Genomic DNA, 27,908 nt, shown 5'->3' with positions numbered 1-27,908 from the left:
GGTGGCCCTAATCCTGGGGATGGTGGTCCTCCTCGTGAACGTGGTAGTCCCCTTCCTTGAAGTAATGGGCCTCCCCGTGGGAGTGGTGGTCCCTCTCCTTGGAGTGGTGGGCCTCCCCGTGGGAGCGGTGGTCCCCCTCCTTGGAGTGGTGGGCCTCCCCGTGGGAGTGGTGGGCCCCCTCCTGGGAGTGGTGGTCTCCCTCCTGGGAGTGGTGAGTCTCCTCCTGGGAGTGGTGGGTCTCTTCCTGGGAGTGGTGTCCTCCTTGGAGTGGTAGCTCCTCCTCCTGCGAGTGGTGGCTTTACTTCCCAGAATCGGTGGTGCCTCATTCTAGGAATGGTGATCGCTCCTTCTAGGAGTGGTAGTCCCACCTATTATTAGTGGTAGTCCTTCCTCCTGGGGGTAGCAGTCTTTTCTTATGGAAATGGTGGTCCCTCGTAGAACTCCTCCTGAGAGCGTAGGTCCCTCCTAAGAGTCCAGTAGGTTAGGTTGTGAATTTTTAACTGATAATTCGTGAAGTATGAGAATTTTATTCAGTTAATACAGGCCTTCCGCACAATAAAACGCCATTTCTGCTCCTCTGGCTTTAAATATTTTGCAATCCCAACTTTCATGAACTCAGGATAGATTCGCTTAATTTTTAAATTCAGGCAATGAAAAAACTATTCTCATCGGAACTTTGTCCTTTATTATCTGCCTAAAGCACTCATGTTGGGCCTATCAACATTTTGAAACTCACAATCTAGCCTACTTTACTTTTTCCAGCCAGCCAAAAAACATTAATCACCAAATAGTTCAGTCAGTCCAAGATTAAGTATGCTGATGATGTCGTATACCTAGTAGTTAATCTTATTATGAAGTAGCAATATAGTTTTCAAGAGAGAAATATTCGGACGCAGAAGTTGCTCTGTAACTTTTGTAAACATTTAACTTTATATGCTATCCACAAAGGCTAGACACAATAGATACAGGAATATACAAATATAAGATTATTTTGTGCTTAATGTTCTTTTTCTATCATGCCGATAGAGGTGTTTAGTTTCTTGTAGCAGTGAAACATTAATTCAAATAAAATTTCTTTAAAAGCATATAAATACAAATTTTAAAAATGGGAGCTTACCATTATTAATACGCGCGTTAATCAATGTTTTGGATCATGATGCAATAAATATAATTAATATTACATCCACCAACGACACATTCCAAAATATGTCTCCTTCAATATGAAGGGATCGCATATTGCGGCAGACGGAACGGAGAAACGGAGAAGTTCATGACCTGACCCGATGTTTATTCGGGAGCAATAATATGCGAAGTTGAATCAATACCCAGGCTCATAAATAAGTAAAAGCATCAGTCGGGATGTGGCAGGTCCGCCGTGTTTCCCGGAATTCATAAAAATTCTTTTTGTGTCGGTCCCTCCTCCCCTCCCTTCCCTTTACCCCTTCAACCCTTCATCGTGCCCTAAGTGCACGGAACTCGTGTTTTCACTGCGCTCGCGAGAGGTTCTTAAGCCCCGAGGAAATCGGTGACACGCAGAACTTCACAGAGGACGGTCTGCTCTGCGCACAAATGTGTTTGTTCGAGGACTTCTTGGATGCGATACATCTGTTTATTTTATGCAAAGGCTCGTAGAAGGGGTGGAGGAAACAAAGAACAACTGGGCGGATTTCAGCGGAATCAGTCTAACTGCACCGGACGTTGCCCAGTTGTTTCTTATTTTATATTTTCGAACGGATAACGAAGCAACATTGAAACTTCATGTTTTATGAGTATTATGTTGCATGATAAATTAGACTGCGTTAAACAGAAAGGAACCAAGCTACATTAGCTATCGCCAAAGCAGATTGGGTAATTGAATGATTTCCAAGAAAATGGTTGTCCGGATTTTTATGCAAATTTTAGTGAATTTTCTGCATAGTACGAAGCAAATTCCTTAAAATTTCCAAAGGAGTCCACACAAACGTCCTCTTGGAAAAAACTAAATTGTCAGGTTAAATTTGGCAAAAACTGACGTGGCTTGGTTCCTCTCTGCTAAATTTTAAAAGTTTTAAGGTAGTAGTTTAGTTCTCTATTAAAATAAAAATCGATTGAACAGGAACTGAGATATTGCATTTTATACCCCATTTACCATTTTGGTTTTCCGAATGAATAACGATTTTGACTGAAAATTGGAGTGTCAACAATAAAAAAGAAAATAGGGTATTCATTTCAGGGAATATTTGCAATATCTCTCTATATTAAATTTCCACTAAAAATTATTCCGAATATTTCCCCGAATATTGTGTAGGTACGCCAAATAATTACGAATAAACCTGTTTGTAACATTACACACGTTTCTCTGAAAATCTGTGTTTTATCAGAATAAATTTGGCAACATCAAATTAACCAGAGGCGGTTTTTTCGCAACATCCCTGCCTAAAATGTACTTAAAAAGAAAAAGAACCCAGAAATTCGTATCGATCGAAGTTATAGATATAGTGTGTAAAATTAGACACGTTTCTTGGAAAATCTGTATTTTATCATAATAAATTTGGCAACATTAAACTACCCATACGTGTTTTTCGCAGAATGGCTGCTTACAATATATTGAAAAAGATGAAAAGCCCAGAAAGTCATATTTATCAAAGTTGTAGAAATAGCGTGTGAAATCACATACATTTCTTGGAAAATCTGTATTTTATTAAAATAAATTTGGCAACATCAAATAACCCTTACGCGGTTTTTTCGCAGCATGACTGCTTACAATGTACTGAAAAAGATGAAGTGCTCAGAAAGTCTTATCGATCGAAATTGCAGAAACAGTGTGTGCTCATTCGCGATTGGGGCGCCTTCAATTTGCGTGATACTTCCAGCGCATCCGGAGAGTTAGTTTAGTTGCGTGACCTAACTTAACCCAACCTGACTTCGTTTCGCTCGGTTCTCCGAACTGTGTGACCGATCAGAATCCTGAAACTCGGGTATATTCGATTACAGGAAAGTTAAAAGTTGTTCCAACTTTTCGAAATCACTTTTTATGTTTTATTTTTTTACAAGGAAACTTTTCAAATTGTTTTCCTCGAAGTTCTCGGTGAATTTTGTTGCTTTGTAGGTTTGGTAGGTGAATGCTATCTCGGCTCCTGTCCGATCGATTTTCATGCAACGTGGTACCAAAAGGTATATTCTGACGAGAAACTCGAATTTTTAGTTAAATTTCAAAATTTAAAAATCCATGTTGGCGGATGCAGCCCAAGAAAACTAATTTTTTCCAAAAATAAATAAAGGAGTATTTGTTCAGTCGCGTATATTATGAGATGGTCCCTTTAACTTTATGGGGGAAAAAGGTCTTGATTTAGCTCGCTTTATGTGTACTTTCTTGCTAAGGAAAAACGTCGTATGAACATTCGAGAGGTAACTTCAGTGAAATCCCTCCAAAGTTCCTCCGGTGCAATCTTCATTTTTAAAGAGAGTTATGAAGATTCTCTCTTGAAATTTTCAGATAATTTAGATCTAATTACGAAGAAAATTCTCTAAAAAATCGAAAACAAGTTTTCTTAAAAATTCGTATGTAACGAAAGGAATTTTGGCAACTGACGAAGGCTCGTGCGGTGTTCTCCCGTAACACGGCAGTATAAGGCCCCATTTGCCAACTGATTTACGGTCACACCCCCTCCTCCCAGGAAAAACTTGATTCCTGTCAGTTAGCCATTGCTCTATTAATTTCTGCACCGCAGACATAACGTAAAAAACCGGCTAAGATAATCTTCAACTCGATAAGCTGGGACTTCTTTCAATGGGTGTAAATACCGCAACCCTGAAAAGAAGACAAGAGATCCGGGAGATAATGGGATGGATGCGCGTTTATAATGCCCCATTTGCCAACTGATTCACGGTCACACCCCCTCCTCCCAGGAAAAACTTGATTCCTGTCCGTTAGCCATTGCTCTATTAATTTATGCACCGGAGACATAACGTAAAAAACCGGCTAAGATAATCTCCAATTCGATAAGCTAAGACTTTCCAATGGTTGTAAATACCGCAACCCTGAAAAGAAGACAAGAGATCCGGAAGATAATTGGATGGATGCGCGTCTATGATGCCCCATTTGCCAACTGATTCATGGTCACACCCCATTTTGTCAGGAAAAACTTGATTCCTGTCCGTTAGCCATTGCTCTATTAATTTCTACTTCAGAGACATAACGTAAAAAACCGGCTAAGATAATCTCCAACTCGATAAGCTAAGATTTTCCAATGGGTGTAAATACCGCAACCCTGAAAAGAAGACAAGAGATCCGGAAGATAATTGGATGGATGCGCGTTTATTCCGGGGCTCCCGTTTCGGACGCGGGTAATTGACATCAGGTATGCAGGCGACGACATGACAGAATCCCCGGCGAAGGAGAGTAACTCGCCTTCGGATTAATTTCGCTGCTCCTTTGCCGTTTCCAGGCGGACAATGGAATGTGACGTCATAATTTGTTCCGCCGGGTCGATACCTAATAATTCGCCCTGGTCTCCGTGCTCCGTCGCAGTCGAGTTGCTCCGGGTTCGATTCGCAGACGCGATTCAATATTCTCGTCAGAGTACTCTCGCTTCCGAGGACAGCGTTGCCGTTTTAGCCGAGATAACAGCCCCGTGATAGCGAAGAAAACAGTAAGTGCAAAAATGAATTTTTGAGTAAAGGGGCTCAGAAGGGTCCGACCGGAAAATTTTATTGAAAGAAGCAGCGCTCCCGTTCCCCGGAACTACACTGAAAAAAAATCTCGGTATATTTACTAAGAAAAGGGTAAAATTACCAAGAATTCAGGGTTCTATTTGATCCCAGTTTTTTCTTGGTAAAATTACCATTTATGGAATTGGTAATTTTACCGAGAAATCTCGGTAAAATTATTGACTTTCTCGGTAATTTTACTGGACCCCGGTAAAAACGCCAATATTTTTTATCGACTGTGGTAGAATTACCGAGATAAAATGGCAAAGTTACCGGGAATTGATTACCAATGAAAGTGGTATTCTTACCTGAGAAAAACAGTAAAAATACCGGTTTTTAGGTAAGCTTACCAGTCTGTCTTGGTAAAATTACCAATACTTGGTAAAAAAAAGTGAGATGGTAAAGGTACCAACGGACCTTGGTAAAAACGCCGAGAATTTTTTTTCAGTGTAGTACCGAAGTCCGAAACTTTTTAGATTTTCCTGAATTTTTCCTTTAAAAACCTACTTTTCCTTCTTTTTGCTTTTAAAATTCCCGAAATTCTCCGGATCCTTTGCATTTTCCGGAACTCTATTGGAACTCTGGGAAAAATCTAAAAAGAATTCCGGCACTTTTCACGGTCATTGAGTGGGAGGAATCGGAACAAAAAAGTTCCGAATCCCGGAGCTTGGCATGGAATGTGATGCACTAGAAAGATGCCTCCGTTCTTTGTCAAATTGTCACTAATCGTCCGAAAGACTCCCAGAAATCGTTTTGATGATAAAAAAATCGACCGATTCACTTTCGATTACATACAAAGGGTATTTTTCATTTTCATTTTAGGCTATTGTTAGGCATGACAGTCGTAAGCGCTATCTTCTGCATGCTTTCGTAGTTGCGTTTCAGACACGCAACAAACACATTCTCAGGTTAAAAATTGGCAGAAGAGGGCGGTTTTTTACTTGAAAGCACTGTTTTCATTAGCTCTCTGGAGTAAGATTGTCACTTAATATGTCTTCGTCTGAAACTACGTCATTTTGTGTGCCCTTACGGCTTTTACACATGTATGACTCGTTTTAATGAAATATAAGATGAATTTCGCTGTTTTAGCTATATCAGTGATTTCATCTATAAAAGATTACACGAATTTTGAAGGTAATTCGATTTCGAAAGGACACTTACCACTCTCCTCACTATCACGGCAGCTCAGTACCTTATTTTTGAACCGGTATCCAATTATTAGCTTCACGCGGGGCAGTAACGTGTTAAATTCAGTATCTCTTATTTGTAATTAAATTGTATATAGCTGGTACGGTTAATGCTTTTATCTGATGTTTACTCCGCTTGAGACGAGGATTTTAGAAATGTAAGTTAATAGGTTTGGCATCAAAGGATTGGCCTTACATTCTACTCCTCGTAAAGATTCGATGTCATACGAGCACGGAAACTATACCGGCAAAGACATCATAGCCTCAGTCAGTGAGTATCATCATCCTCATCTCCTCTTCCATTCAAAGAAAACGTTTCGTACTCATATTTCACGAAGGAAATGCATCGACGCCATATTTCTCAGGTTTTTACCTCCTGCATGCGATTCCCGGAGATGACTCCCAAAATTTACTTGTACGAAAATGTCTCATGTATCTTTATGAACCCATGCAACGTCTCATATTTAAACAGTTACCATTGAAATTTATCATCTTCTTCTTTTACTTTCTGACGAGGGCCGTCGTGACCCTGTGCGTCTAGCCTCTGAATTAGTATACATATAAATATGATAAATAAAACATGATGGCGATGAGAGAGATCACTCCGGGGATGAAAGGCAGCTCTGTGCCCATCTGAAATTTATAGTATCTTAAATGTTCAATTAGTTTGTCCCATTAATTTCGAAAGGAAAAAACTAAAGTGGTGCTCGGTAGGAGAATCACCGAGATACAATGCTTTGAATACGATGACACCACAATGATGATGATACGAGTTCAGTGGAAGACAAGGCTTTAACTAGAAAAAAAAATCATGTTTCCTCTTCAAACACCTTCGTAGATTATACAGATTTAAAGTTGGCAATAACTGATGCGGTCCCTTTCTGCTAAACGGGGTTCATTTAACCCTTGTCAATTGAATCAGTGAGAACGAAAACACGCCAACTCGAAAAAATGAAAAAAATCAAGACACACACAAAACTGCATATTAGGTGAAGAAGTTAGTCAAAGAAAAATATTTTTGGTGACTAAAAGTAAGTACTTAAGGAAACTTTAAATTTCCAAGTTGGAACAGATAGGTACGGTATCTTCAATGACTTTTATGAAAATTGTCTGTCCTTAGTGAAAAGTGAGCATTTTCGAGGTACCGAGTTGGTGTGTTTTCATTCTCACTGATTCAATTGTCAACACAGATATCTTTTTCAGGGGTCGGTTCTTAGACTGCTAGTTGTGTGATTCGTTTTCTTTGTGTATATTACCTGGGAGTCCTTTGTTTCAAAATCCGAGATAAAAATCGAGGATTTCCAGGTCAAGCGCAGGTTCGAAACTCGGATTCACCGCTGAGACGCAAGAATCAGTGGTGAGGCGTGAATGGTCGATTATCGATAGCTCCCCATTTGAAGCTATGGTAAATAGATTATTAAGGTGTTCGTTGCGAACGTCCTCTTATCGATCCTTTTTCGTAGGTTTAAATGGCAGACCAATCGATACATCGCAAAGCACGCCAAGCGATTAGCAAGAAAGAAGGATCGCGCTAAGAGGGCTGCCGTGCTAAGGAAGAACGTCGTATGAGCATTCGAGAGCTGCCAAATTTCCTTCGATAAAATGTTCATTTTTGAGGAAAATTATGAATATTTTTCCTGTAAATTTTTAGAATCTTTAGGTAAAATTGTGAACTATATAAATCATCTGCAAAATTGGGAGGAAAATATTCATAAATTTACCAGGAAATTCGCGTTTCCTGGAAGGACATTTGGCAACGCCTGAAGGTTCATACGGCGTTTTTCCTCGGCTCAGCAGAGGGAGAATGAGTAAGTCAATCAAGGAAAAACGCAGGCGAGCTGAGGAGAAAGGAGTCATTAGAAGTTTCCATGCCCAAGTCTTGGGCATCAATTACAGGTCCGGCCAATCCGAGAGCACCGCGGCACGACCAGGGTCGAACAATGGAAATTCAGCGTCGAACGCTTTGAATCTCCGACTGTGATACCATTCGCCTCGCCGGCCACGGTGCCCTCAATTCGGTTGATTGGAATGGCCGGAGCGTTTGAACAGGACTCCTAGCGAAGATACGTTGAGACCGTGTCATTTTTGCCAGGTGGTGCTGCAAAATCAGTGGGTTTCCCTGATTAAACCCATGTGAAATTTATCTAATTGTTTTTATAATTTGTACAAAATGAGTTTCTGACCGAAACTATGGTATACGCTATGGTATGGTACATGATTACATGAAACATATGGTATCGTATGGTACATAAAAAAGGGATATCCTTATAATTTTCCATCCAAGGTGGAAGAAAAGTGAAAATTCGAATTCGCCTATAAAGCTTCTGGAGGTCATAGAACGCACCTTCGAGTGTGGGAGTATACCCACATTTTTCGCTAACGTCGCAACCTTGGTCTGTGCACTGAGTTGTGCACTTCCCGCGGATGAATCCAATGGAGAATTTGCACGAAAAATTGTTATTGCTGCATCTGAGAGTTCTTGCTGAGCTGCGTTTGCAGTGCTTTTCATAATTTTTTTTCAGTTATGGGAAATTGCAGGAAAACGGATTTGAAAGAGAGAAAATTTGCCGTCTTGTGGCGTCATCAGGCAGCATTTTCTCATTTGAGCACACGTATTCTAGCAGATTAAATCATTTGCTCATATCTCCTTTGATGTTCTTATGCTTAGTTCACTTCGTAGTTCTTTCTCAAGCATTTTTTTTTATTTTATGTATAATTTATTTATTTTTTTTTTGGGGGGGAGGGGGGTCACATTAGATGGTTTTAAAATTTCCAAGGAACCACCCAGGTCCGTAGTGACGTTTTGCCTAACAACAAAACCGCACAAGAACTTCTGGAAAAATCTGAATGAACTTGGTGAAACTAGAAAAATTATTATTGAATGACACATTTCCTGTGCTGTTTCCCTGATCTGCCACGAAACAAACGAGTACTGAGTAGTGCCGAAAGTCTTAAAATATCCGACACCTGCATATTCTCCATTAAGTGATACCCGTTCAAAAATGATGATGAAGTCGCCAAAAGGCTTCCTTTTTAACTAACAACCAGTCTAACTAACCATCAACCAATAGGTTTGCTGTATTTTCCTTTCTCTTCCTTGTCCATCGATTTCGCTAATCTATCCGCAGTTAGGTTGATCACTGTTAAATTCGCCCATTTTGTCCATAATTGCGACTTATGTGCGTCTGTTAGAGGATCAGTGCAATGACGTCACCTGCGCCCCAATCATGTGGAATTTTTCGAGGGACTTGGCAACTGGGAAAGAGTGGAAGTTAGCTCTAATAACGCGAAGCAATACGCAGAAATTAATTGGGGATGTCGTTTAAGCTGCGTCACGTGACTGCTTTATTGCATCAAATCTAATTTCAGCAGTTGAGCTTGGATCGCGAGCCATCAAAGCCCTGATCCGCTCCGACTTGTCTGTCACGGTCTCTTCTCGAATTTGCACGCTTTATTAGGTTCCCACCTCGACGCAGCACCAATCCCGAACCCTCCAGACCGACTCGCAGATTCAATCATTACGAAAGAGCAAAAATAATCACGACCCCCTCGTTGCCTAGATTTACACCTAGAGTTTTCCTATCTTTATTTACACGTACGGCCGTGATAGCGAAGAGAGCCGTGAGTGCAAAATTTTCGAAATCGAGTTTTCTTCAAAATTCGTCTAAACTCTTTTAGATGAAATTACCGAGACAGCTAAAACAGCAAAATTCATCCGAATTTAATGAAAACGAGACGTATGTAAAAGCCGTAAATGCAGAAAAAATGACACAGTTTTTTTTAAAGACAGTCGTAAATGCATGAGAGCCAATGAAAACAGTGCTTTCCAGTAAAGTGCCGCCCTCTTCTGCCAATTCCTAACCTGAAAATGTGTTTGTTGTGCGTCCAACACGCAACCACGAAAGCATGCAGAAGATAGCACTTACGGCTGTCTTGCCTAACAATAACCTAGCATGAAAATGAAAAATACTCTTTTTATGTAATGGAAATAAAATCAGTCGATTTTTAATCATCCATACGATGTCTAGGAGTCTTCCGGACGATTAGTGGCAATTTGATAAAGAACGGAGGCTTCTTTCAATAAAATAATCTTGTCAGAAGCTTCTGAGCCCGTTTCCTCAAAACTTCATTTTTGCCGTTACGGCTCTCTTCGCTATCGCGGCAGCGTAGACCTTTCAGTGAGTCTGTCGCGCTATAGGCATAGAATCGTATTTTGATGGATTAAGGTTTGGACAGCGTTTAGCAGGAAGGAACCAGGCCACATCAGCTATTGCCTTTACCCGGAAATTTAATTTTTACAAGAGAAAGTTTGTGCGGATTGCTTTTGAAAATTTTGTGGAATTTGCCTCCTGCTACGCATAAAATCACTAAAATTTGCACGCACATCTTCACAACCGCTTTCCTGTAAAAAATTAAATTGCCCAATGAAATTTTGCAATAGCTGATAGGGCATGGTCCCTTTCTGCCCAACTCGATCCGTATACAGAGTGTCTCAGACCAGTACCAGGGTTTTTCCGGTTGTTTTACGAAGTCAAGGTGCATGTATTCGCAAGTCAAAATTTGGTCATGCAATGATTCAGTGACCCATTATGAACAGGCACTGACTTTGCCTATTTCACGAAAGTTGTTCGAATAAAAATCAATGAAAATTATGTTCGTAATTCATCCTTAACGAGAGGGGTTGACATGCAGATTTATGGAAACCCTCTTTTGAAGTACCTCTCGAAACTTTGAGAAGGAAACGTGGAATTCAGTGCTCAATTTCCTACTCTGTGAACCCTGTCCAGTGATTCGTTCTCTTCAACTGTTTCAATTTCCATTGCAGGATCCTTCAAAATCGACTCCATCACTATGTAAAATTTCTCCGTGATCATTAAATTAAATTAGCTTTTTTTCTGTGTTACAGTGAGCACAATTGCCGTTGATGCTGTTTTAGGCCGCACTGCCAGTCTGCCCTGTGACATCAGACCATCTCCAAAAAACGACAGAGTTTACATGGTGTTTTGGTTCAAGAGTAGCGCACACAAACCTCTATACAGGTTAGTAACATGCACCTTTCATACTCAGTAAAAACATGTTGGAGATTCAGGAGCAACATTTCTGCCTGTGAAATCCAAATTTCGTGATAGATCTGTAACTATCGGTAAAACACTAACACTGACAATAGTCAGTCTCACCGTAAAGTTGCCTTCAAAATAGCCTGGCATTTGATCCATCGTATCTATTGGGTCAATACTTTATAGCACGAGAGATGACTATAGTCCCTGCGCAGGAGTCTAAAAAATCATTCTCATCCAAGAAATTGCACAATTTGGAAATTGCCAGATGGAGCCCTAAAACACTTTGCATTTAACACAGTAGTCGATCTTCGTATAGAACGCACCGGTCTTTTTTATAGCTAAATTTTTCTTTAATTGGTCAAAATTATGCAATTTTTACTATTAAGAAGGATTATCCTTTAGACTCATGCGCAAGAGTCTTGTCCTTCTTTGTTGGCTGAGAAATTAAATCTTCCAAAATGTTATAATTGGATCGCATTTAGCGAAGAAGAACCAGCGCGACTACAGTGTTGTAAAAATGTTGCTTCCTCATGATTATCTGAAAAATTTTCCAGAATAGCAAATAGTTTTGGTTTCCCACCAAACTATTGTTAATTTTAAAGAAAAATAATGGTGTTCATTTTAATACACTGGAAAAAAAAAAACACATTGGATCTAGAGTCCAGACTCTTGAAAACATTGACAAGAAAAAGGACTCTTGATTCAATCAGATTTAAGCTTATATCAAAAGGAAATCCGCTCAAATTAAGAGGCTTGGTTCTTGATTTAAGCTTAAATCTGATAGAATCAAGAGTATTTTTTCTTGTCGATGTTTTTAAGAGTCTGGACTCTAGATCCAATGCGTTTTTTTCCAGTGAATCGATTGTATCTCACGTCAGTTCGATCATGTCTGGAACCCGGGAAGAATCACCTTAACCTTAGTTTTAAAAAGCGCCCCCTTCCCTCCAGCTAACTTAAGTTCCGGAGTTAACTCCGTGACTTTTTTTCCGGGAACAAAAGGTGCCCCGGTCGAAGTTGCCGACGTGAGTTTGATTCCCGTCGGAAGTTGGTGGCTCCTTAATCACATTTAAATTATCGGGGGATACAAAAATGGACGCGCGCGTCGAGCCGCAGATGTAGCCCCGAGCCCGCGGGTCGCCCGAGTGGCGGTGGGTGGCGGTCTCCGAGGAAGAAAATGTGGAAGTTCACATGGGCATAGGAGCCCATGAATAATGCATTAGTGGCTCCGTTTCGAGACGGAAAAATTACACGCTAAGCGTTATCCGCTGAGCGCATCCATGCACCGCGCCTCGATACTCCGATGCATCGGATCCGGTGCAATATCACTCCAATTTTGCTTTACGCTGTCCGCAACAGTCTGTTGAGAGCCTCGACGTGCGACGCGATTTGTTGTTGTGGTCTTTAGGGCCGTGTACATGGTCGTTTTTTAAACAACTCCTTTTTATTACAGTAAGAAAAAATTATCCTGTGTCCGTACAGGGAATGAAAACCCATTGTAACACACGGAGAAAAAAACTTCGTGCGTGGGACCCGAAGTTCAGGTCTTATGGATCTCTGAAGTTTTCGGATTGAGTGTCTGAACACTTTAGGTTCAGCTGCTGAGGTTTGGATCACACATCTGAAACTTCAGTTCTTACATCTGAAGTACTTCGGTTTTCACATCTGAAAAACTTCGGTTCTCACATCTGAAGTACTTCAGATGTAAGAACTGGAATTTCAAATGTGTGATCCGAACCTCGACAGCTAGCCTAAAGTGTTCGGATGCTCAATCTGAAAACTTCAGAGATCCATATGACCTAAACTTCGGGTCCCACGCACGAGGTTTTTTTCTCCGTGCAGAAGCCGTTGCTTGATTTTTTTGGCATTAGTTTACCCTGTGTCAAATTGACCAAATCTTTGAGTTGAGGTGACCAAATCTTTGCTGTCTGCGACCTCATTAAGAGTTAGTCGCCAGCCGCCAGGATCAAACCTGGGTCACATGCAAGCCAGTTCGACTATGCCGAAAACCCGAGAAGAATCACCTTAACTTCAGTTTTAAAAAACGATTTTCACCCTCCTTTTCATCTAATCCATTGCGCCCATTGGATTATCGTTAGGATAATTGGACCGTGTTTACCAGGAAGGACAGCCACATTAGCTATTGCTGAATTTAATTGGGCAATTTAATTCTTTACTAGAGAACGTTCACGCGGAGTCCTTTGACAATTTTAAGGAATTTACGTCGTGCTTTACAGAAAATTCGCTGAAATTTCCACAGAAATCGGCACAACCGTTTTCATACATGTAAACAAGTGAATTGCCGAATTTTTGGCAATAAAGGATGTGGTTTGGTTCCTTTCTGCTTAACGCGATCCAGTCGAAAATGACCGTAAAGAACACTGCGATTTTCGGCAAAAGGGTTTCGGAGGAGCCGGGGATGCATCAACATTTAGGGCAAACTTGTCAAGCAAATTATGTCTACATCCCGAGGACCTGCCGTGATTTTAATCGATATTTTATGCGGCCGAAAAGACAGGAGCTGCAGGGAGAGGCGAGAGTTTACGCAGGTGGTCTCGGGCCCGAGTTAAATCCTCACGTTCACCTTAATTTCTTCGAAGCTGGAAATTATCATGAAAAAGGTCTCGCGGGTGAGGTTATAAGTTTGTGCGCTACAAGTTCGTCGGGCAGAACTTGGCGGAGTCACGTGCTCCGTCTTGTAGGCAGCTGGCAAACTGGGCATCCGGCCATCTTGCCACGTTGCCGCTAGGAAGCAGTGCTCTCATTTTCCGGAACTAGTACCACGGAACTTTTGAGATTTTTCTGGAGATTCAATCGGTGGGATTTAGTGTAAGCCACCAAATTCTATTTTATTTAGCCCAAAGCTTCAGTAAACTGTTTACTTTTGCATAGTTTTACCCAGAACTTTTGGAATTCCCGAAATGTCTCGGATCTTTTGCATTTTCTGGAACTTTGGGAAAAACGTAAAAATAATCCCGGAACTTTTGACGGTCATAGAGTGGGAGAAATCGGAACAAAACAGTTCAAAATCCCGGAACTTTTGACGAACATGGAATGGGAGGACTGCTAGAAATCCATATTCGATGTCTTTGAACCAACGTCTGCCGTGCTGTATAGAAGAACACCGTGTGAGTCTTTCGACGTTGCAAAATTTCCTCTGAAAAATTACGAATTTCCGAGAAAGTTTGTGAACATATCTCTCCCGGTCTGTCAGGGACTTTTTATCATAATTTGATCCAAAATGTCTGAAAATTTTAAGGAAAAACATGCATCCCTTGTGAAAGTGAGTCAGCCTGATGTCACGCTGATTCACTTTTACTAGGAATAACTTTCCTCTGAAATTTCCTCTGAAAAATCATAAATTTGTGAACATAACTCTCCCGGCTCCTTAAGGAATTTTGTTCGTAATTTGATCTGAAAGTCTGAAAATGTATAGGAAAAACATGCATAACTTTCTTCAAAAATAACTGTTTTCTGAGAAAAAACTTGGCAACGTTCGAATGCCCATACGGCGTTTTCACTTAGCACGGGATATGTGGTTTGTATAAATTGACCGCTTGGCAAAGTAATAACGGCGGCTGTGCTAAGGAAGAACGCCGTATGAGCTTTCAAACGTTGTTAAATTTCCTCTGAAAAATCACGAATTTTCGAGAAAAGTGTACATATCTCTCCCGACTTTTCAGGGAGATTTGTTTGTAATTTGATCCAAAACGTCTGAAAATTTCAAGGAAAAACATAAACTTTCACGCAAATTGAACGAGGATGTTCATACGCCGCTTTCACTGTGTTAGCATCGGCAAATGTGGTTCGTATAAATTGACCGCGTGACGAAGTAACAACTGTGGCAAGGTTGGGAGAACAGTAAGTGGAGGTGGGAAATACAAAGTTATATAAGTCTGCCACTACATGATAGGGTTAACTTTGTATCGTGTACCACAATGAGAACATGTACATAATGAACCAGTAGACAAGGTACTAATTCGACGGTGGAACTACCAGACTAAGTATCTCGGTTTGGGATGTCGTAGACTTCCTGTCATACTTTATTTCAATAACGGGAAATGCGACCTAAAGTCAATTCTAGAAAACTTCCTGGAATTTCCTTCTCTGAGCAAAAAAAACTCGGTGAAAACTTCAAGGAATGGTATTGAGTTTTTCTCCTTCAAAGAAAATAAAATGGGAGCGGAGATTTTGAAACACCGCAAACGAGATACGTAGTACAGTAGTTTCAACGTCAATGTGTCTTTACCAAAACTGCACGTAAATTGGGTCCGTCACAGAGCCGTAAGCAGATGATTATCTTGTAATCTAAATGAACAAATTAGAATGCAATAACGGAGCTTTCTACCAGATAATGAACTCGAGTTTTAGTGTAATGGTATTCGTGTGAGGGACAGCGAGTCCGAACGTGGAGAGACAGAATTGGCAATGTAGTGAAGCTTTCGGTCGATTCAATAACCTTTCGCAAACTTTTGCCAGACGAGTTCGTAGCAAAAAGACCTCTTGGCGGTGGCCTATTTATCTGCTAATCCTTTTCCGGAATATGCAACAGGCCTCGAGATCCAAGTTCGATGACTCGCGCTCCCCGCACATAGTGCAGAGGAAGATTGGATTGAAAAAGTTACCCTCGGTTTAATTTTTAAGTCGCCGCCGTAAAACGGACAGAATGTTGATTTTAGAAACTCCGAGCTCGCTTCTCAAAATATTAACCTCGCCCTCCCTCGCACAGTGGACCAAGTCAATGGAGATGTTACATGTGTGAGGAATTTGCGACTTGACTGTTGATTCTTATGTAAAAGTTTACGAGAAACACGATGGTGCCACTGGTTTTCTCTGAAATTCACTCCCAAGCTCAAAAAAAACTCTCAAATTGAGGCCGTAATGGAGGGGATATCCCACGCCTATCCTGAGAGTCCACATCTACATCAAGACAAACTCTCCATGCAAAGATAGGGAGCAAATACATTAGCAGTGATGCCGTGTTTTCAGTTTCGGAGTCCCCAAATAAAGTGGCAGTCCTGTCAAATTGTATTTGCTCCCTATCTTTGCATGGAGAGTTTGTCTTGATGTAGAGGTGGACTCTCAGGATAGCGTGGGATATCCCCTCCATTTTGGCCTCACTTGAGAGCTTTTTTGAGCTTGGGAGTTGATTTCAGAGAAAACCAGTGGCACCATCGTGTTTCTCGCGAACTTTGACGTAAGAATCAACAGTCAAATCGCAAATTTCTCACACATGCAACATCTCCATTAGAGGGTCGGACCTGAATCTTTTGACTAAAACGGCAAATTTTGATGTTTATTTCGTCATATTTTAAATTTCAAGGGGTGGTCTTAGTAGAAAATTTTACGAAGAAACCAATGAAACCACTTTTAAAACCTCAAAGTTTTGTATGAACGAGTTATAAGCTTTTAAAGTTTCCAAATTTTGTCCGACCTCTCCCATTGACTCGGTCCACTGTGCCTCGTGCCGTAGACAAATTCTAGATTGAGTGCTTCAGATGACTCGTGGAGAAAGTCGATCTTACTTCAATTCTTTTCTGTACGAGGCTGAGTTTTTTGAGAAAAAGAACCCAGAAATCCAAAATCTCAGGTTTTAAACTTCTTTTTTTCAATATTAACTCAGCTTATCTTTGTTTATGAGAAGTCAGGATTATTACTATTACAATTACCATTCACAAGGTTACCTTAAAGCTAAGATCTTATGTATAATCGCTTAAACTAAATTCAGTAAATTAGCAGGTCGAGACAAAGATTAGAATTTTTAATTTTTCAATAGGAAAATGAGATGGTTCCCAGAATTCCAAATTTTGATAAGGTAGAAACCGCGAGTTGCATTAAAAAGTGAGTCGCTAAGAGCTGATCCGTCTTCCAGTTCAGACGATTCTATGCTTATTCCTTTATCACATCTTTCTCGTGACCAAAGGGCAAATTCGTCAATTTTAATACAATAACGAGACACTAATCTCTTGATTTGATTTGTAGTGTTCTCCGTGTCACGAAATAGACTATTATTTATTTCATGGTTCAGTCCCAGAGATTTGAATTCCGACATAGTGTAAAACCTAAAGTTGAGCAGCTCATCAACGTCATTAAAATTAAAGATCATATTTTTTCTCTGATCAGTAACCATTGAGTCCGTCATTTTGCTGTGATGAGATATTGCAATGGTCTGAATTGATGTTCCGTGCAAGTCTTGAATGAGATGCTGGAATGATGGGTCTGAACTTAAATCTACCGTGTTTATTAGCTTTAACTCACTTCTATTAGCTATGTTTTGACATACGCTAAAAGCTATTGAATGTAGCGACTCTCTTCTGTCTTCCATGGGCTGTTGAAGGACGGAACTGCTTGACGCACCGGGAATTATCAGAGGAATGATTAGGAGAATCAATTTGGAGTACTCACGTATCGTTGATGAAATTGTATCCATTATGACACTTCAGAAGGGAAACATAATTAGAGAAATGGACCACTAGACAAGGTACGAATTTAAGCAATCTTATACATGTTTCTTAACCATAATGTCACGTAAAACACGATTCACACAGCAAAAATTACTAAAAGCAACTCTAAACGAAGATATTAAGGTTTTTATTACACATTGGTTTACAAGGAATTCGGACTGCGCGCTCACAAGAAACTCAAAGCTCTACGTGAGTCAAATCGCGCACTATACAACGGTTTCAGCAAGCTCCTCAATCGAGCAATGTTCATTTCCCACCATGTGTTGTTCAAACTATAAGCAATTTGCTATAGCTGAGCCAAAGCGTCAAGATCGAGGTTGCCAGATTTTTATATCGCAGAGACTGTCATGATAACGTTTAGCGCGCGATGTGAATCACGTAGAGCATTGAGTTTTCATGAGCGGATGGTTTGAATTCACGGATTAAGAATCATTGAATATCTTCGTAAGGAGTTGATTTCGGTTATTTTCGTTGTGCGCATCGTGTTTTACGTGAAATTTTGGTTAGGAAACATGTATCAGAATGCTGAAATTCGTACCTTGTCTAGTGGTCCATTGCGGAATATGCTTCACTCTTTTTACAACTATTTTGACACTAACACAAATGAATCCAACCGACTTTAATTTGAAGCACGCGAGTATCAGCGACATTTTCTTTTGAATTTCCCGATGTCAAGCCACATTTCAAGGTTGAACAAGTCAGTTGAAATCGATCCAGAGCACTCCAGGAAAAGAGTGGTGTTCAGCTCTTTTTTTTATCCTAAACCATCGATTTTGCCGATGAAAAACATTAAAATTACAATATTTGCATTCATATCTACCTAGTTCGCCCAACTTGAGTGTTTTAGACTCGAGTTTTTTTTTTTTTTTTTTTTTTTTTTTTTTTTTTTTTTTTTTTAATGGGAACCGGCGGTCATTGCTCCTTGAAAATTATAGCCACTTCATCTCATTTATCGCTTTCATGTAAAGCATTTAAGTTTTCTCTGGCAAATTCTTTTATCACTCTCCTGGTGTGTGAAATGCGTCAAAATCTTATTTGAGGAGTACCTTTTGAAAGAGTCGATTTTAAGAACAAATTTTAACCTCAACGTGGCCTTTGAGGGACCTAAACATTTGAATGACTATTAAAATCGTCACTTTAATTGGAATTCAAGGCGCGAGGATAATGGATTCGTTCGGCTGCGGTTTTATTCGCCAGGAAAGTTAATTTCGAGTCAGAGAATCTTAAAACCCGAACATACCCCCGTTTTATTCTTGTTTAATAGTTAATCCTTCCGTATTCCACGAACCTACCGTTTGAAAGGATGTAAAGTAAAAATAAATAAATAAAAATTGATAATAAATCGGGAAAAGCTTTTCAACGGGCCACTGTTTTACATATTATTTATTCCTCGCTTTTTACATTAGGGCCGTTAGCGTTTTCCAATCATAAAAAAAGAAGAAGAAAAAACTTGTTTTAAATTCTCCAGCTGTCGCAGTGTGCTGCAGAAGTTGTTTTTGTTCGACATAAACCACCAACATCCCACCACGTTTAGTTCGGTGAGAGGGGCGAGGAGACCTTTAGCCGTTTTCATTTTATATTTATCCCCCCCTCCCCCTGTCGCAGTTTGTTGCCATATATACGAAGCTGCTCTCATATTAAAAGAGGAACGAGGAGGTAGAATTTTATTTAAAAATCCGTCGAGTCCATTTTAGTGATTTGTGAAGTATCAGAAACTTTACGAAAAAGCCAAAATTTGAAGCTATAGCATGATGTCATAGAGAAGAGCCACCTCTGAAGAAATAAAATTGAGTCTGAACTTTCAGATCCACGCGATATTTATTATAAGTTGTCAATGCTGATAAATTCCGCTATCTTGCGGTTCACTCGGGGAATTTTCAGTAAAGATTTTTTTTTTTCTAAATTTATAGTTGAAATATTGATGAGCGAGATCTTTCGTCTCAACAGTGCTTATCTTCTTCAGGGAACTAAAGAACACGCTTACGAAGAAAATACCTGAGCGCTTCTCTAATAGGAACGTATCAGAGCTTTTCTACTTGGTTTATTTTTTTATCTTTTATTTTTTTTTGGCGCGTATACGTAGTATACCGCCTTTGCGATCGTTTCGAACCCTGCTCGATACAATAACCGAGTCCCTTAGTTCCTTACCGAAAAGTGACTACCGCGAACTTCTGAGATTTTCCAAAGCGTGTAAAAAGTTTATTTATCCATCAATAATTATGATTTAAAGTTGTTTCTCATTCTGGGGGTCTCTAGTTTATGTGCAGTGAATACCAAGAGTCTACGTTACTTGGTTTTTTTAAAAAAAGCCTAAGAATGCGACGCGCTGATTTAAAATATGCATATATAAGAAGAATCAAGCGAATTGATTCGAGGATGGCTGAGCAGGTCGGCACTCTCGGAATGAGAATTTAACTCCTCCGTTTTGTTCAAAACGTTGCTTTGACAGATCTGTAACCTCGGTTATACTTTTCAAAAGTTGGTAGCCGTGCTCTGATAGTGCAATCTGTGTAAGTGCAATCTGTGATGAGCCTCGAGACTCATTAGACCATTAGCTAAACGTGGCTCATACAGGAATCCACTTACCCTTCTCTTCCCCACGCTCCTGCTCACTGCGTCGGCGTCTCGACGAACAATAGCTAATGACGGTCGCCAAGCGACGATCCTCAGCCCCTCGCCCAATTACTTACGCTTCATTAACCATTTCACCGTCAAGCTAGGATTCGTCCAATTTTCCAAAAAAAATTGTTTAGCGAGTTTTTAGCAATTTTTTCCTTCCTCTCCGTTAAAACACGAATTAAAAGAGGTCTCATTCATAAAAATCGGCCAAATAGAAGAGAAGTTATAGTATTCGAAATCCGAAGAAATCAACAAAACTTCTCCAAACAAAAAATAAAATAAAGGGGGAAAAAAGAAATGTATAAATTACAATTTAATATGATTGACCTCAGAATGTGACAAGCAATTCAATTATTAAAAGGAGAAAAAATTGAGTGAAATTACAAAAAATTAGCCTCTTGCACGGGGCTTCCTTGTATGAGTTTTGACCTGAGGACAAGTAAATCCCGTTATATTATTAAAACGAAATTGACTCCATAGTTTAGTGCCTTAGTTTCTTGAATGCAATTATTTTAAGCACTCGAAAATTTATACCAGCAATTTTACCCATGGGGTGATTTCCTAAGAGCTGATAATATCACGAATTTCTCATAGAGCCCTTCAAAAATGGCTTGCTTTTTGGGCAGCCGATTCGGCCATCAAACCGGAGTTTAAATGGAAGCTGATTACAACACAAAGCTCTGAGAAAAATTTTGAGATGAGTATAGGAACGGTTTGTAAATTACGAGGAGATGCGAGTATTCTGTTCAGCGTATCGATACATAAGTATTTTCACACGTAGAATTTAATTTTCACGTCAGGGAGTCGACATATTTTGATTTTTTCGATTTTATACGGAAAATTTATGGTTTTTCGGGATTGAAATTACTAACAATTGTTTCATGAAAAATGAATGCACCCAAAATGACTATAGCATTTTGACTTTCACATACGTGCACTCACTAAATTGATTGGTAAATTCAAAGAGTGTACATCGACCTGGTATATCAAGTTTCTGCGATTTTTTACGGCAAATCGGTATATTTTCGGGATGTGGATTGCTTACATTCAATTCATGAATGAATAAAGCATGGACATGGTTGAGCTTCTTTGCATGAAAAGGCGTTTAAAATAACAAAATCAAGACATATTTAATACAATTGCATTTATATCGAGTCAATTTCTTTTCAATAATATAACGGGATTTATAATACCGGTGATTTGGGTATTTTAGCCCCAAAATACTTTTAAATCGACTTTATCTTCTAGGAGTTCGACAGAATTTTTCCTTTCTTCGCTTAAATTTTTCCGTAGCACTTTTCTTCAAGAATCTGATAAGATTTTGCTTGAGACAGATCAAAAAACTTAAATTTGTTCGAATAGCTTTCTAGATTCACAATACACGGTCTCGTCAAGGTGCGTCGTTGACCTTGCAGTGTTGGATCGTGAATTCTCTTGTCGTGCTGCTTGCCTTTTTTTGAAATCTCTGTAAATGAAAACTAAAGGGTTTGATATGTGCGAGTTAATGACGCGCCTTATCAACACATTGTGTTGGAGTTCACTGCTTGTTTTTTTTTGTGCTGTCAACTTTTTTGTAAAGAAATCAGTCAAAATCTGGCAACATGGAAGAGAATGTAAAACGGGTAGCCTATTTCAATTAGACCCGACGTTCCGGCTTCCCCGATAGAGCCAACCATCTCTCATTCAAGTTAATTCGTTTTCTTGGGGAACCGTAAACTTAACACTTTTGACTGAACTTTTACGATGCGTTTAAGTATTGGGTTAAAGTTTAAGTATTCATAAAACCGGAGTTTGTGAAGGATGGGCGTTGCACTAAATTTTCATTCCGTTCCTTTGAAGGTTCATTAAAATGGGCTGCATTAAAAGGCGAGAATTAATGGGCCGATCCGTTGCCGCCGGGCCACGCATGGTTATGGCTTTTCCATCCCCCCCTCCGTCCCCCCTCCATCTCCCTCGACTCTTCTTTTACTATGTTTTAAAATCGCACTAACGGCACGTTACGGCTTTCTAAGCTCCGCTGAAATTTTGCATCAGCGATCTTCTCTAGAGGCAAGATTCGGAACCGGTATTGCTCTCTTCCAAAAGCCACGCCGTTTGTACTAAATTGTAACGCAAGTGGATATTGGCAAAAGTGCCAACACTATATGAAGTAAAAGGTAATATTTTAAAAAATTAGCGGGCCTTTGCTGCGAGGGTAGGCCATTTTGGAGAGATTTTACACCATCAAAAAATCTCATTCTGACCCTAAGACAAATACCCCAAATTACTGTCCAATATAGCCATGGAGTATTCTGATGTGATAATACAGAATCTCTAAAATAGTTGTCTTTATACTGCCGTGCTAGGGGCAAACGCCGTATAAACATTAGAGAGTTGCCAAATTTTCCTCCCCATAAAATGCTTATTTTTGAGAAAAGTTATGAATATTTGTCATCGACATTTTCAGACATTTCAGATCAAATTACGAACAAAATTCTCTGAAAAATTTGACGGGAAAAATTCTCAAATTTTCCTGAAACTTCATGCTTTGTCAGAGGAAATTTGGCATCGTCTGGAGGCTAATACGGCGTTTTTTCCTCAGCACTCCAGCATAGCCAGCCAATGAAAACAAAGCGTCTCGTTCGCGTGTGAGCTTCAGAAACGCGAGAAAGGGGGTTGTCCCTGCGGACTGGAGCGATATCCCTGCGTCCGTCCCGTCGTCGGCTTGCATTATAATTCCCGACGCATCAGCATAGCATCCTCGAGCGAGGAGGATAAAAAAAAGCAGAGACGGGATGACAGAAACAGATTTAATCCTAAATTCCTCTCACGACAAAGGATTCTTCTCCGCTCATCAATTCGCGCCCAAAACATCAGTGTTTTCCGGTCGATGCAAAATATGCATCCATGCAATGCCGTACTAAGGGAAAACGCCGTATGAGCCTTTAGATGTCTCCTTGTTTCCTTAAATAAATAACAAATTTGCTGGAAAAATTGTGAATATTTTTCTTCAAATTTTTCGGACAATTTCGTTTGCAATTAAATCTAAAATATTTGAAAGTTTCAAGGAAAAATGTGCGTAACTTTCTTCAAAAATAAATGTTTTATTTGGGAAAATTTGGCAACAATCGAATTTTCATACGGTGTATAAAGGTATATACGGTGTATACGGTTCATACGGTATTCTTCTTTAGTATGGCAGTGCAGTCTATCTCCCCGAGAAGTACGTATCCATGTGATAAAAAAATCTGTGTACACCCGAAATCCATTAGACCATTTTCGATACCCCGGAAATAAAGTTGTTTTTTAAAGTTTTTTTAAGTCGTAAACGATCACTTAAAAAAAATGGCCAATGATTTCAAACCCCGTTGAAATTACCTGTGTATTCACGTTTTCGTCACAATCAAGAATGCGACTTTACATGATGTTTTACAGTTGAACCGATTTTTTTCCAAATTACGTAAGTGCCAAAATTGCGATTGCGGGAAAAATAAGATTATCCGTTTTATTCGCTTTGTTGAAAATCTTCGAATTCCAAAAAATGTATGTTCTTTTAGAAGGATATTTTGAAATCAGGCATGATTGATTACACCAGGGAAAGAAAATAAAAGACAACCCCTCTACCACCAAAATAGAGATTGACGCTTACGTGATTCGGAAAATAATCGGTTCAATTTCGAACCTTTTTGGGGCGTTGAGTATTCTGCTCTAGTTCAATTCTTGTGTTTTTCAAATTGTCGGCAGAACACTCCTCCGTACTCCGGTGTCAATAATAACGCATTGGATGCAATTTCTTGAGTTTTATGGGTAAAAAGGTCTGTTCCCTGGGATGGTCACTTATATATGTATAATATGTCGCAAATGAAAACATCTCAAGCTAACTATAAAACACGCCCCTTTAACGGCGGGAAAGAAGGGAGGGGTGGAGACCATAACACCGTAATTTAATGAGTTTCATACTGTAATACCTCATGTAATTGAGCAATTATCTCGTATTCATTTATAATTATTTTCAGTTATTTCAAGTTCCCCTCCGCTCATTCGTCACCGGTTTATTTACTTTGCGAGACGCGTAAAATAAGTAGTAGCGCGAATTTCATTCAAGCTCTCTCTGTTGAATTTTATCACTCATTTTATTTTGTAGCACGCCTCAACAGGGGTAAATTGAAAGTAAATAAGGGCGAGAATAATAGATCACCAGCAGGGTGCAGAGATGATTGGACATGATAACTTTTCGGTGGGAACCAATCATGTGCGGCGAGAGATTGCGCATCGGGTTGTTATCGATTGTAGCTATCGATAGTTCATCGGCTGAATATGATCAAGATCAATCATTATACCGTGCTTTGTAATGTTTTTGGTCGATCATGGTTGTTTGGCCTCTAAATCGAGACTCATGTAATGAACTACTGCGGCGAGTTGATTGTTGAAATTGGTAGACAAAGTGATAGTCAAAGATGACTCGATACTGATATCGAAATTGCACTCGAATGCGGTATTTTTCCTCTAAAAAAAAACCACGAATTTATTACGTTGAATTTCTTTGTCAAATTTGGTACATGAATCCTTCAGTCTCGTGACAACAGAAGTGCGATCTCAAAATTCGAAAAAAACTCAAAAGGAGCTGAAATTATGGAACGAATCGATGCAATGTATCGCACGTCTCTCTGGCACAAAATATGGCGTCCATCGAATCACCTTAAGACCTTTCACGGAAGATCAATACGAGCTAATCTAATAGCAGAATCTACCAAGATGCAGATGCAAGAACCGTGATGACTAGAAACACAAAGGGGAGGAAACGAAGTGGTACTGGAAGTGATCAAGGAGGAGAGAACCCTGAAAATCAGGATTCGCCGTTGGAGCGAGTGCACATCATGGATAAGACGGATCAAGCGGAAACCCTTATCACAGTTGTCACAGGAGGGGTGCATCCCTCCGGAGCGAGGGTGCAGGAGGCCACCCTGTACGCAAACAGGTGCATTGTCTTAATATGATAATCAGTTTGATGTGCATTCACTCAAAGCTGATTCGACTGATTTTGGCAGGAGCGCGTGGGTTGCATTATTCTGATTGAGCGAGATAATGAACAACGGTCGGAAGAGAGCGAATAAATAATTTGAATCGCATCTAACTAAAGAGAATCAACTTGATATTATGAGAGATCTTATAAGAGTCCTGCATCTTTATACGAGTATTCATTGAGAAAAATCCCTGAAGTTGCAAATATTTCTTGTCTTTTCATGAAGAAATTGTTAATTTTAAATGGAAACAATCATATAAATAAAACTATTGTACATAAATATAATCTTTTTCAAAGCAAAGAAGACGTTATACAATTTTGAAGACACTGTATTTGTCACACAGTAATAATTTCCCATCTGGACGTTTTTATCATAGCACATCTACTTACATGCTGAAGGTAAGCATAAGAACATGAATAGAAACAAGAGGGACTATGTGGCACGCAAACCATATGCAAATAGTACCTTTTGATTTATTAATTTTCACTTTGTTCTTTTGAGCATAAATACTAAATACGCTTCTATTTGGCCCAAGTCATTATGACCTTATTGGGAATTACTAAATTATTCAACATGTTTTGCACGAAATTTTCATGAGGTAACAATTTCATGTAATGCTTCATTCCTTACCATGCCTCCTAATCCATTAGTTCCCTCGCGACTACGACTAATCAGAAGAATAATGTGACTGTTAGTTTTTGACATCAGCTATTACGAGCGCCAGCGGTTTGCATTACTCAGAGCGTGCAAAAAACAGGCGTCACATGGACTCGCAAAAAAAGTCAAATTGAACAATCAATCCATCACGAAAAGGTGCAATGATGATGTCCTTTATGCACGAGGTGACGGGTTGACACGCCCTATTCATACACCAATTTGTTTGTTGTTGCGAGGAAGATAAATAAACTAAAATATCGGCGGTGAAAAAAATTACCACGCTGACAAAAACGATTTACAACTCCGCCGGCCAGGGTCAGTCTGCACTAGTCGCCTGTCATTCGCACGACTCTATCGTAAACAGCGAAAAGAGGTGTTCGTCGTCTTAAAAAGGAACGCAAGGCATTCCATAGTCGTGCGAGGTTTGCTTAGGATGCCGCTGCATGCGCCTGCATTTTTATTCATCTCAACTTAATGCATTTTGACGTCGCTTCAAGTCCTCTTATTCGACTAACTTACGTGACTACTTTCATCGATTTTTAACGAACTGTTTCCCCTCTCCACACGGGGGAAACGAATCAGGTCTCTCTAAGACGGAGTTCTTTGGTTATGTTGATAGGAAAAATGAGCATCTTACACTTTCGACAAAAAGGTTGACTGAACTCGTTTCTTGAAGAATATGTACTCTATTAGACGAAATTTGGCAACATAAAACTATACACCTGCGGTAATTTTAGCAGCATGGCTGCCAATAGTGTACTGAAAGAGATAAAGAGCCTAGAAAGTTCTATGAGTTGATTGCAGTTGTAGGAATAATAGTGGGTACAAATTCAGGATTGGGCCGCCTTCAATTCAAGTGATACTTCCCGCATATCCCAGAAGTTAGTTTAGTTGCGTGACCTAACTTAACCCAACCTGACTCTATCGTGATCGGTTCCCGAGCTTTGTGACCGATCAAAATCATAGAACTCAGGCATATTCTTTCTATCTTAGCAAAGATAAAATTTGTGCTCATACTTCGGAATTACTTTTTAGGTATTATATTTCAGAAGGAAACTCATCGAAGTGCTTTTTTAGAAGTTCCCCGCGAATTTTTGTCACCTCGTAGGTTTGGTCGGTAAATGCTATCTCGACTCCTGTTCAATCGAATTTTGTGAAACTTGGGATTAGGGGGTATTTTTCGACGGCAAACTAGAATCTTTTGTCAAATTTTTAAAATCTAAGATGGCAGAAGTGGCCTAAAGTACTATATTGGGTTTTCCAATAGTATCTATCCTCGCAATCATGATATGTATTTATTTCTTTTCGTTTTTTAAAATCAATACACCATCGGCTAATGTAGGCTTTGATATGGAGTCGCTCTTCAACGCTGATGTGTATGTGTTGGAGCTGCTTGTTAAATTTGTCTCTACGCTTTAGCAAATTTTTAAGAATACAACGTCAAAATTCAGGTAATTTCAGGTGAACAAAGGCAGTAAGGGACCAAGGCTCTTATTTTGCGAGCAAAATAAGTTTAAAGTTTTAAAAAAAATACATTACTTTACATGTCTCAGGAAAAGTTTAAATTGATGTCCCAGGGTGGAAGTTGGAAAGGATCTCCCTTATTATATAAGAGGATACGAGCTGTATCAATGGCTAAAGTAAACGAATGCGTACTTTTGATTGCAACGTTGCAAGTCTTTACCCATTTTCAATTTATTTGAATGATTTGAATCCGCAGACAGGTTTTCTCCAAATTCTGCAATACGATTGTTCCTTGCTCATTAAAAAATATCCATACACAATTTCAACGAGATTTTTTGAAGAATTTAATTTGAAATAATTAACGACCGTCAGCAATTTTTAAAAGTTACAATGAAGGTAAGTATTTTTTTACTTTCTTCCGGGACAGATTTTGCATCTGCACGAATCCCGATACGCGCGCATTCCGCCCGAAGCAAAACTGCGATAAGATGACCTAAAAAAGTGACATTCAATCAAGTTTTTTTTCTTTCATTTCCATTATTTAAAACCCGGGAAAGAGGTAACTCTGTCCCTGATGCTTCATTTAGTGATTCAATCTCCTTGTTCAAGAAAGTTTGGTTCACTTGCTAACGAACCTAGCATAATGCTGCTACACTGTTTCCAAACTTTAAAAAATCGGAGACACCAAGAGATCCGTGACAGGAAACGGAGTAATCCTCGCCGGATAACGTAGCAACTATGCCTTAATGAGGAAAATGAGCTCCTATC

General features: G+C 39.6%; 1 protein-coding gene across 3 annotated transcripts in view; it reads left to right on the top strand.

Annotated features, from left to right (window-relative positions):
• LOC109030272 (kin of IRRE-like protein 3) overlaps positions 1-27,908 on the top strand; it is a 616,549-nt gene that overhangs the window by 332,940 nt on the left and 255,701 nt on the right. For all 3 annotated transcript variants that reach the window (XM_072303754.1, XM_072303753.1, XM_019041151.2), the window contains exon 3: positions 10,783-10,915. In XM_072303754.1, the coding sequence (XP_072159855.1) occupies positions 10,783-10,915 (133 nt within the window). The remainder of the gene's footprint in view (positions 1-10,782; positions 10,916-27,908) is intronic.

The sequence above is a fragment of the Bemisia tabaci genome, chromosome 8 (genome assembly GCF_918797505.1).
Source record: "Bemisia tabaci chromosome 8, PGI_BMITA_v3".
NCBI classification, from domain to species: Eukaryota; Metazoa; Arthropoda; class Insecta; order Hemiptera; family Aleyrodidae; genus Bemisia; species Bemisia tabaci.
The sequence above is the reverse complement of the archived record's forward strand: the minus strand, read 5'-3'. Positions and strand labels throughout refer to the sequence as shown.